Here is a 12,654-nt window from a genome sequence, read left to right on the forward strand (position 1 = left end):
GTGTGTGTTTGTACTGCATGTGTTTGTAACGTGTGTGTGTTTGTGTGATGTGTGTGTTTGTACTGCATGTGTTTGTAACGTGTGTGTGTGTGTTTGTGTGATGTGTGTGTTTGTACTGCATGTGTTTGTAACATGTGTGTGTGTGTTTGTGTGATGTGTGTGTTTGTACTGCATGTGTTTCTAACATGTGTGTGTGTGTTTGTGTGATGTGTGTGTTTGTACTGCATGTGTTTGTAACGTGTGTGTGTTTGTGTGATGTGTGTGTTTGTACTGCATGTGTTTGTAACGTGTGTGTGTGTGTTTGTGTGATGTGTGTGTTTGTACTGCATGTGTTTGTAACATGTGTGTGTGTGTTTGTGTGATGTGTGTGTTTGTACTGCATGTGTCTGTAACGTGTGTGTGTTTGTGTGATGTGTGTGTTTGTACTGCATGTGTTTGTAACGTGTGTGTGTTTGTGTGATGTGTGTGTTTGTACTGCATGTATTTGTGACGCGTGTGTGTTTGTGTGATGTGTGTGTTTGTACTGCATGTGTTTGTAACGTGTGTGTGTTTGTGTGATGTGTGTGTTTGTACTGCATGTGTTTGTAACGTGTGTGTGTTTGTGTGATGTGTGTGTTTGTACTGCATGTGTTTGTAACGTGTGTGTGTGTGTTTGTGTGATGTGTGTGTTTGTACTGCATGTGTTTGTAACATGTGTGTGTGTGTTTGTGTGATGTGTGTGTTTGTACTGCATGTGTTTGTGACGCGTGTGTGTTTGTGTGATGTGTGTGTTTGTACTGCATGTGTTTGTAACGTGTGTGTGTTTGTGTGATGTGTGTGTTTGTACTGCATGTCTTTGTAACGTGTGTGTGTTTGTGTGATGTGTGTTTGTACTGCATGTGTTTGTAACGTGTGTGTGTGTGTTTGTGTGATGTGTGTGTTTGTACTGCATGTGTTTGTAACGTGTGTGTGTTTGTGTGATGTGTGTGTTTGTACTGCATGTGTCTGTAACGTGTGTGTGTTTGTGTGATGTGTGTGTTTGTACTGCATGTGTTTGTAACGTGTGTGTGTTTGTGTGATGTGTGTGTTTGTACTGCATGTGTTTGTAACGTGTGTGTGTTTGTGTGATGTGTGTGTTTGTACTGCATGTGTTTGTAACGTGTGTGTGTTTGTGTGATGTGTGTGTTTGTACTGCATGTGTTTGTAACATGTGTGTGTGTTTGTACTGCATGTGTTTGTAACGTGTGTGTGTTTGTGTGATGTGTGTGTTTGTACTGCATGTGTTTGTAACGTGTGTGTGTGTGTTTGTGTGATGTGTGTGTTTGTACTGCATGTGTTTGTAACATGTGTGTGTGTGTTTGTGTGATGTGTGTGTTTGTACTGCATGTGTTTGTAACGTGTGTGTGTTTGTGTGATGTGTGTGTTTGTACTGCATGTGTCTGTAACGTGTGTGTGTTTGTGTGATGTGTGTGTTTGTACTGCATGTGTTTGTAACGTGTGTGTGTTTGTGTGATGTGTGTTTGTACTGCATGTGTTTGTAACGTGTGTGTGTGTGTTTGTGTGATGTGTGTGTTTGTACTGCATGTGTTTGTAACATGTGTGTGTGTGTTTGTACTGCATGTGTTTGTAACGTGTGTGTGTGTGTTTGTGTGATGTGTGTGTTTGTACTGCATGTGTTTGTAACGTGTGTGTGTGTGTTTGTGTGATGTGTGTGTTTGTACTGCATGTGTTTGTAACATGTGTGTGTGTGTTTGTGTGATGTGTGTGTTTGTACTGCATGTGTTTGTAACATGTGTGTGTGTGTGTTTGTGTGATGTGTGTGTTTGTACTGCATGTGTTTGTAACGTGTGTGTGTTTGTGTGATGTGTGTGTTTGTACTGCATGTGTTTGTGACGCGTGTGTGTGTGTTTGTGTGATGTGTGTGTTTGTACTGCATGTGTTTGTAACGTGTGTGTGTTTGTGTGATGTGTGTGTTTGTACTGCATGTGTCTGTAACGTGTGTGTGTTTGTGTGATGTGTGTGTTTGTACTGCATGTGTTTGTAACGTGTGTGTGTTTGTGTGATGTGTGTGTTTGTACTGCATGTGTTTGTAACGTGTGTGTGTTTGTGTGATGTGTGTGTTTGTACTGCATGTGTTTGTAACATGTGTGTGTGTTTGTACTGCATGTGTTTGTAACGTGTGTGTGTTTGTGTGATGTGTGTGTTTGTACTGCATGTGTTTGTAACGTGTGTGTGTGTGTTTGTGTGATGTGTGTGTTTGTACTGCATGTGTTTGTAACGTGTGTGTGTGTTTGTGTGATGTGTGTGTTTGTACTGCATGTGTTTGTAACGTGTGTGTGTGTTTGTACTGCATGTGTTTGTAACGTGTGTGTGTGTTTGTGTGATGTGTGTGTTTGTACTGCATGTGTTTGTAACGCGTGTGTGTGTTTGTGTGATGTGTGTGTTTGTACTGCATGTGTTTGTAACGTGTGTGTGTGTTTGTACTGCATGTGTCTGTAACGCGTGTGTGTGTTTGTGTGATGTGTGTGTTTGTACTGCATGTGTCTGTAACGTGTGTGTGTGTTTGTACTGCATGTGTTTGTAATGTGTGTGTGTTTGTGTGATGTGTGTGTTTGTACTGCATGTGTTTGTAACATGTGTGTGTGTGTATGTACTGCATGTGTCTGTAACGCGTGTGTGTGTTTGTACTGCATGTGTCTGTAACGCGTGTGTGTGTTTGTGTGATGTGTGTGTTTGTACTGCATGTGTCTGTAACGTGTGTGTGTGTTTGTACTGCATGTGTTTGTAATGTGTGTGTGTTTGTGTGATGTGTGTGTTTGTACTGCATGTGTTTGTAACATGTGTGTGTGTGTGTATGTACTGCATGTGTCTGTAACGCGTGTGTGTGTTTGTGTGATGTGTGTGTTTGTACTGCATGTGTCTGTAACGTGTGTGTGTGTTTGTACTGCATGTGTTTGTAATGTGTGTGTGTTTGTGTGATGTGTGTGTTTGTACTGCATGTGTTTGTAACATGTGTGTGTGTGTATGTACTGCATGTGTCTGTAACGCGTGTGTGTGTTTGTACTGCATGTGTCTGTAACGCGTGTGTGTGTTTGTGTGATGTGTGTGTTTGTACTGCATGTGTTTGTAACATGTGTGTGTGTGTTTGTACTGCATGTGTCTGTAACGTGTGTGTGTGTTTGTACTGCATGTGTCTGTAACGCGTGTGTGTGTTTGTGTGATGTGTGTGTTTGTACTGCATGTGTCTGTAACGTGTGTGTGTGTTTGTACTGCATGTGTTTGTAACGTGTGTGTGTTTGTGTGATGTGTGTGTTTGTACTGCATGTGTCTGTAACGTGTGTGTGTGTTTGTACTGCATGTGTCTGTAACGCGTGTGTGTGTTTGTGTGATGTGTGTGTTTGTACTGCATGTGTTTGTAACATGTGTGTGTGTGTATGTACTGCATGTGTTTGTAACACGTGTGTGTGTGTGTGTGTGTGTGTGTGTTACTGGGTGTTTCATCACTGCTGAAGTTGTGAGTGTAGATTGTACACGAAGCCGTTCTGAGAGTCACTATGAGATCAGCTGCGCTTTGATGAACACAGCTTCTGAACTCCTCCACCCCGCACTCGTTTATCCTCCCTCTCTCTCTGTGTCCCTCTGTGTCTCTATATTAGTCTGTCTCTCTCACTATCTGTCTAACCCAGAATCCAGAATTCCCAGACTTTCCAGAGTTCCCCGTTCCCTAACCCCAGTCCCAGCCTGTTTCGAGCCCCCCTCCCCGGTCTCAAGGCAGGGGTTTGTCTGGTTCGGTCTGCGGTGAAGCACTCGGACGAATCGATGTTGATAGTTGTTTATTGGCACCGTGTGCAGAGGAGACGAGGCTCAGCCTCCACCCAATATCCCATCCATCACCTCGGAACCGCAGAGGCTCGGTTCTCCGGAGGAAACCCGAGAACCCGCTAATTCAGAGCTAATTCAGAGGCTAATCATCTCACAGCTTCTCAGCCTCCATCGAGCTGCGGACTCCGGTCGATATCAGAGCAGGAGCACACTGACACCACAATCAGAATCTTCAGAACCACGTCCAACAGAACCAGAATATTCAGACCCATGTCCAACAGAACCAGAACCACATCCAGTAGAACCTTCAGAACCACATCAAACAGAACCTTCAGAATCATGTGCAACAGAACCAGAGCTTTCAGAACCATGTCCACTAGATCCTTCAGAACCACATCCAACAGTACCAGCTAATCAGGGTCAGTCCAGACTGAGACTAAGCTCCTTTAGAGTGGAACTCAGTTCTGTTATGTTAGCATTAGCTAAGGAGCTAATGATTATGTAGGATAAGGTAGGAGCTAATGATTAAAGTCACAGTTCCTTTTATCAGGAGGCAAACATTTATTCATTGTCTGTAGCCCTTAAACAGTTCAGGGTGGCAGTGGGTCTGGAGTCTACCCAGAATCACTGGTCAGAAGGCGGGAACACACACTGAAGTGGGCGTCAGTCCTTCACTCACACACTCACACCTACGGACACTTTTGAGTCTCCAATCCACCTACCAACGTGTGTTTTTGGAGCGTGGGAGCAAACCGGAGCACCCGGAGGGAACCAATAACGACACAGAGAGGACACACCACACTCCTCACAGACAGTCACCCGGAGGAAACCCAAGCAGACACAGGGAGAACACACCACACTCCTCATAGTAACCCGGAGTAAACCCACGCAAACAAAGGGAGAACACACCACACTCCTCACAGACAGTCACCCGGAGGAAACCCACCCAGACACAGGAAGAACACGCCACACTCCTCACAGACAGTCACCCGGAGGAAACCCACACAGACACAGGGAGAACACACCACACTCCTCACAGACAGTCACCCGGAGGACATCCACGGAGACACAGGGAGAACACACCACACTCCTCACAGACAGACACCCGAAGGAAACCCACGCAGACACGGGGAGAACACACCACACTCGTCACAGACAGTCACCCGGAGGAAACCCACGCAGACACAGGGAGTACACACCACACTCCTCACAGACAGACACCCGGAGGAAAACCACGCAGACACAGAGAGAACACACCACACTCCTCACAGACAGTCACCCGGAGGAAACCCACACAGACACAGGGAGAACACACCACACTCCTCACAGACAGTCACCCGGAGGACATCCACGGAGACACAGGGAGAACACACCACACTCCTCACAGACAGACACCCGAAGGAAACCCACGCAGACACGGGGAGAACACACCACACTCCTCACAGACAGTCACCCGGAGGAAATCCACGCAGACACAGGGAGAACACACCACACTCGTCACAGACAGTCACCCGGAGGAAACCCACGCAGACACAGGGAGTACACACCACACTCCTCACAGACAGACACCCGGAGGAAAACCACGCAGACACAGAGAGAACACACCACACTCCTCACAGACAGTCACTCGGAGGAAACCCACACAGACACAGGGAGAACACACCACACTCCTCACAGACAGTCACCCGGAGGAAAACCACGCAGACACAGGGAGAACACACCACACTCCTCACAGACAGTCACCCGGAGGAAACCCATACAGACACAGGGAGAACACACCACACTCCTCACAGACAGTCACCCAGAGGAAACCCACGCAGACACAGAGAGAACACACCACACTCCTCACAGACAGTCACCTGGAGGAAACCCACGCAGACACAGAGAGAACACACCACACTCCTCACAGACAGTCACCCGGAGGAAACCCACGCAGACACAGGGAGAACACACCACACTCCTCACAGACAGTCACCCGGAGGACATCCACGGAGACACAGGGAGAACACACCAGAGATTTGAGCACACAACCTCCAGGATCCTGGAGTTGTGACAGAGACACTACATGCTGAGCCAACAGGAGCCCAGCCTCGTCAAATGCTGACCAATCAAACACTAGTCTCTGCAACAGAGGCTCCACCCACAAGTAGAGAGTTTCTGAGCCCATCAGTTTATTAATCTGGACTCACTGTCAGATTCCCCCTACTGTGTTCTGATTGGCCCTCGGTGTATACACACCTTGGCTGTGTCTGAAACAGAATGTTGCTGTCTCACAGTCAGTGCCTTAGAAAGGACGTAGTTTGAATTTAAGCTGTTTGTAACTGAGTTGTATTAGAGACACTGTAATTACAACTTTTAAGATATTGGAGGAGAAAGCAGGCAGCGTTTAAATAAACATTCATTTCAGACATGACCCTGTGCCTTCCTCCCTCAGAATACTGCCTCAGACAGCATTCTGTTCAATTCAAACACAGCCTTCATTCTGTTCTGGCTCTGGCTCTGGTCCTGGTCCGATTTACGGTCCTACCTCAGGATAGACCTCAGGACAAACAGCAGGCTGTGATTGGTCCTTCTGGGTGTCAGTCCTCTTCATGCCCTAGTGGGCAAATCTTGGCCTTGTTCAATCAAGAAAGGTAACAAAGACTGTATCCAAAGACTGTTCCAAGAGACTGCCTCAAAGACTGTCCTCAGAGTCTGTCCCCAAAGACTCTCTCCAGAGACTGCCCCAGACTGTACTCAGTGACTGTCCCCAGAGACTGCCCAAAAAACTGTCCGCAGAGACTGTCCCAGAGACTTCCCCAAAGACTGTCCTCAGACACTTTCCCCAAAAACTCTCCCCAGAGACTGCCCCCAAAGACTGTCCTCAGAGACTGTCCCCAAAGACTCTCCCCAGAGGCTACCCCAAAGACTCTCCCCATAGACTGGTCCCCAGAGCCTCTTTCCAGAGACTGCCCCAAGGACTGTCCTCAGAGTCTGTCCCCAAAGACTCTCTCCAGAGACTGCCACAGACTGTACTCAGTGACTGTCCCCAGAGACTGCCAAAAAACTGTCCCAGAGACTGCCCCAAAAACTGTCCTCAGAGACTTGCCCCAAAAACTCTCCCCAGAGACTGCCCCCAAAGACTGTCCTCAGAGACTGCCCCCAAAGACTGTCCTCAGAGACTGTCCCCAAAGACTCTCCCCAGACACTGTCCCCAAAGACTCTCCCAGAAACTGTCCACAAAGGCTGTCCTCAGAGACTGCCCAAAGACTGTTCTCAGAGACTGTCCCCAAAGCCTCTTCCAGAGACTGCCCCAAAGGCTGTCCTCAGAGAGTGTCCCCAAAGACTGTTCTCAGAGACTGTCCCTAGAGACTGCCCCAAAGGCTGTCCTCAGAGACTGTCCCCAAAGACTCTTCCCAGTAACTGCCCCAAAGACTGTCCTAAGAGGACTGTCCCCAAAGACTCTTCCAGAGGCTACCCCAAAGATTTTCCCCAGAGACTGTCCCCAAAGTCTCATCAGAGACTGCCCCAAAGAATGTTTCCAAAGGCTGCCCCACATGCTCTCCCCAGAGGCTGTCCCAAAGAACTGACCCTAAAGACTCTCCCCAAAGACTGCCCCAGAAACAAACACTGACCCACCAATCAAACACCAATCAAATAAACAGACCAATCAAATGCTGATTAGCGTTTGTGTGGTTTGGACAAAAGCTGGCTTTCAGTTATTTCACTGTTCTGCAGCAGCTAAACCAGTGTCAGCCTCTGGAATTTTAAGGTGGACTGAAATGTTCGGTTTCAGTGTGGATGTTATTGTTACTATGGGTTTTGATTGGGTTTTAAGGTGGACTGAAATGTTCGGTTTCAGTGTGGATGTTATTGTTACTATGGGTTTTGATTGTGTTTTAAGGTGGACTGAAATGTTCGGTTTCAGTGTGGATGTTATTGTTACTATGGGTTTTGATTGTGTTTTAAGGTGGACTGAAATGTTCAGTTTCAGTGTGGATGTTATTGTTACTGCCCTGTGAAGGACTGGCGTCCCCTCCAGGGTGTATTCCCGCCTTGCGCCCAATGATTCCAGGTAGGCTCTGGACCCCCCGCGACCCTAAATTGGATAAGCAGTTACAGATAATGGATGGATGGATGTTATTGTTACTATGGGTTTTGATTGTGTTTTAAGGTGGACTGAAATGTTCAGTTTCAGTGTGGATGTTATTGTTACTATGGGTTTTGATTCTGTTTTAAGGTGGACTTAAAATCATTGGCTGGTGCATGTTAGTGTGTTAATGTTAACATCTATCTTCCCTTCCTTTTCTCTTTCAGAGTGATGTGACCAACAGGGTTCTAGATAATAAAGAACACAGAGGAACAAAGGCTCTGTCAGATAACAGAAGCTGTGTCTAGTTGAGGTCCGAGTCTTCTGAGTTGATTTAACAACTGAAGTGAATTTCTGATGATTCTTTGTGTCTTTTTTTCTTTTTTTTTTAAGACGAGGGGGACGACCCGGCCACCCTTCTTTCTGTATTTTTTTTCTTTTGGTTTTTTCTATTGTCTATTATCTTACTCTAGTATATCTATTGCTCTTTTCTCTTTTTCTTTCTTCTTTATATATTATTTTTGCATTTTTTCTTTTTTTTTTCTCTTTTTTTCCTATTTCTCTTTTTTATTTTTTTTTTTTGTTTATCTAGTTTCTATTCTCTTTTATATGCTTTATATTTTTTTTTCTTTGATTTTATTTTTTATTAGATATGTATTTTTTTTTTTTTTTTTTTCTCTTATTATTCTTTTTTATTTTTGTTTGTGTTATTTATTAGTTTTTTTTTTCTATCTTTTGTTGTATTGTATGTATATATATTTTTGTTTTTATAGCTTTTTTTTTGTTTTTTTTTGTTCTTTTTCTTTCTTTTATTTTTTCTTATCTTTTTCTATTTTTTTTCTTCTTTTGATATACTTCTTTTGTTTTTTTTTATTTTGTTATTTTTTTCTTTTATTTTTGTTTTTCTGACTTATTTGTTTTTCATTTTGTTCTTATTATTTTTTTATTTTTCAGGTTATATTTTCCTGTTTAGTTATCTTGTTGTTTATCTTTAGGAAACTCAGCTTAAAACAATGCAACTGACCAAGTAAACAGAGCCTCTTTTCCTTTTCATTCTTTATAAATTTACACTTATTAAACATTACATTTATTTAATATAAACCATATATATATATATATTAATCATTTCACTACAATTCTACACTTTAAATCTTATACTTGAGGGGAGTGTGATTAATGTGTATTTAGTGTCAACACAATGCTCTCAACCTGGAGACTGTGTGTGTGTATGTGTGTGTGTGTATGCTGAGTGTAGTGTGTGTGTGTATACTGAGCGTTAGAGTGTGTGTTTCAGGTGCAGATCTCCATCTGTTGATGAGACCCTTTATCCTCACATTTTCAGTGAGTGTGACCTCACATTACTGCAACATCGGGAGACTGCAATCAGTCAAGACACACACACACACACACACACACACTCGTGACCACTGCTGACAACACATTTCATAGACTACACACACTGCACTGTAAAGATCATTTTCATTATTCCAGTTTCCCTTTTCCAAACTCTCCTGGAAATAAATATTCACTGCAGTCTTTTGTTTAATTAACGTGTGATCCACAGTTTTCCGGAGTCGGTTACATGCTGGTTGTAATGTTTTGGCTTGACATCCTGTTCTGAGGAGCTGAAATCTGCTCAGAGGGAATTCCATGTCTGAGCCTGAGTTAGAGTTAGGGTATTCTTCTGACTGCGTTCCCTGTTTCCTTCGGATGTGCCGCTCCAGCGAAACCATCGGGAAGGACGAGGAGCCGGCCGGTGGTGTGCAAGAGGGTCCTGGCCTGTTGTCATGGTAACGGAAGTCATTTGCTGTGAGCTAGAACGGTTCTGATGAGGTTCCCCTGGGTGTGTCACTGATTTTCTTATGTAAACAATAATAAACCCACCCCGGGGGGATTGTATTTACGGCTCGTAGCAGCCTCCAGCATTCCAGAGTGTTCCGACTCGGCCTCGAAGGAGGCTTCAATCACACTCCATCTCCAGCTCCTAATTTCAGAATTAACGGTTTCTTTTCTGATAAAAGTACAATAACTCCTGAATTTTACAGAAAAAAATGTAAAAAATATCAACCTTTTGAAAATACAATAAAAAAAATGAATAAATATAACATTAAATCATTTAGTGTTTCACTGAAAAATGTTCTGTAATCACAGCACCATGTGAGAGAGAGAGAGAGAGAGAGAGAGAGTGTGTGTGTGTGTGAGGGAGAGAGAGCGTGTGTGAGAGAGCAAGAAGAGAGAGTGTGTGTGTGTGTGTGTGTGTGTGTGTGTGTTAAATACAGAGACCCCCCAGGCGGCTGTTGGCCCTGAGCGTGGTTAATGAAGCCCTGGAGAAGCTACCTCAGAGAACACAGCTTAGCTTCAACTTTAGCCTAGTGTTGCACTCTATATAGTTGCTGCTATACAGGGAAACACACACACACACACACACACACACTATGCTCACACACACACACACACACACACACACACACACACACACTATGCTCACACACACACACACACACACACACACACACACTATACATACACACACACACACACACATATGCTCACACACACACATACTACACACACACTATACACACACACTATACATACACACACACACTATACACACACACACACTACACCCAATACACACACACACTACACATACACAGACACATATACACACGCGCAAACACACACACACACACACACTAACCTCCACCTCCACCCTCAACTCCACCCATACCTATGGGTTCCACCACATACCTCCACCCTCAACCTCCACCTTCAGCTCCACCCATATCTCCACCCTCACCTACACCCATACCTCCGCCTTCAGCTCCACCCATACCTCCAACTCCACCCTCACCTAAACCCATAGCTCCACTCCATACCCCACCTTGAATGTCTGAATACAGTCTGATCACAGTCCCATCACCATTGATTACAGTGTTATTAGTCTGACCACAGTATGTTTACAGTCTGATTACACTCTGAACAGTCTTAATAGATTCTGACCACAGTCTGATCACCATCTGATTACCGTGTGATTACAGTCTGACCACAGTCTGTTTACAGTCTGATTACATTCTGACCAGTCTGAATACAGTCTGACCAGTCTGATCACCATCTGATTACAGTGTGATTAGTCTGACCACAGTCTGATTACAGTCGGTTTGCAGTCTGAATACACTCTGACCAGTCTGAATACAGTCTGATCACCATCTGATTACAGTGTTATTAGTCTGACCACAGTCTGATTACAGTCGGTTTACAGTTTGATTACACTCTGACCAGTCTGATACAGTCTGATCACCATCTGATTACAGTGTTATTACACTCTGACCACAGTCTGTTTACAGTCTGATTACATTCTGACCAGTCTGAATACAGTCTGACCAATCTGATCACCATCTGATTACAGTGTGATTACAGTCTGACAGTCTGATCACCATCTGATTACAGTGTTATTAGTCTGACCACAGTATGTTTACAGTCTGATTACACTCTGAACAGTCTTAATAGAGTCTGACCACAGTCTGATCACCATCTGAGTACAGTGTTATTACAGTCTGACCACAGTATGTTTACAGTCTGATTACACTCTGAACAGTCTTAATAGATTCTGACCACAGTCTGATCACCATCTGATTACCTTGTGATTACAGTCTGTTTACAGTCTGATTACATTCTGACCAGTCTGAATACAGTCTGAGCAGTCTGATCACCATCTGATTACAGTGTGATTACAGTCTGACCACAGTCTGATTACAGTCGGTTTACAGTTTGATTACACTCTGACCAGTCTGAATACAGTCTGATCACATCTGATTACCGTGTGATTACAGTCTGACCACAGTCTGTTTACAGTCTGATTACATTCTGACCAGTCTGAATACAGTCTGACCAGTCTGATCACCATCTGATTACAGTGTGATTACAGTCTGACCACAGTCTGATTACAGTTGGTTTACAGTCTGATTACACTCTGACCAGTCTGAGCACAGTCTGATCACCATCTGATTACCATGTGATTATAGTCTGACCACAGTCTGTTTACAGTCTGATTACACTTTGACCAGTCTGAATACAGTCTGACCAGTCTGATCACCATCTGATTACAGTGTGATTACAGTCTGACCACAGTCTGTGTACAGTCTGATTAGTCTGATTACACTCTGACTAGTCTGAATACAGTCTGATCACAGTCTGAACATAGCCTGGTTAGTCTGATTACAGTTTGACCAGAGTTTGATTACAGTCAGTATACTGCTTTGTGAACAGATAGATGCTGCTTTGACACTGCATGGAATCTACATGACTCGACTTGGCTCTTTTGCTTTTCCACTGGTCAAATCAGGTCCTGATCCTGGAATCAGATCTAATTCAGTTCCAGTTTGCTCCGGGTTCCAACCGAGCTGATTAGGGACTAAATGTGAGTTGCAAACCCTGCAGAGCTCTAATTGGCCAGAGAACTGTCAATCACCAGGAGACACAGAGCTCCAGCACAAACTCACCGCTTGTAAAATCTCTGAAGTTACAGCAGCGTTCACATTAGTTTTTATCTGACTCTCAGCAGCAGCTCGTAACGTTCCCCTGAGGGGTTTCTGAAGAGGGGCAGATGCTCCTTGGGTCGGTGTCTGAGGAAAATCTCCAGCAAAAGCTGAGAGTATGACAAGGAAAACTGCTCTGTGAAGAACTGGGGGGGGGGGGGCATGTTCAGTCCAAACAACAACACGCCACACAACGAGTCAACAACATATGTCTTTACCGCCGCCGCTGTTGTGCTTTTCAAA

General features: G+C 44.4%; 1 protein-coding gene across 1 annotated transcript in view; it reads right to left on the bottom strand.

The window, feature by feature from the left end:
• Nucleotides 1-4,172, bottom strand: part of gpc6a (glypican 6a) — a 93,312-nt gene extending 89,140 nt beyond the window's left edge. The window contains exon 1 of the mRNA XM_066657191.1: nt 3,986-4,172. Within this exon, the coding sequence (XP_066513288.1) occupies nt 3,986-4,172 (187 nt within the window). The remainder of the gene's footprint in view (nt 1-3,985) is intronic.
• Between the last annotated feature and the right edge of the window lie 8,482 nt (nt 4,173-12,654).

Source organism: Hoplias malabaricus, chromosome 2 (genome assembly GCF_029633855.1).
Source record: "Hoplias malabaricus isolate fHopMal1 chromosome 2, fHopMal1.hap1, whole genome shotgun sequence".
NCBI lineage: Eukaryota > Metazoa > Chordata > Actinopteri > Characiformes > Erythrinidae > Hoplias > Hoplias malabaricus.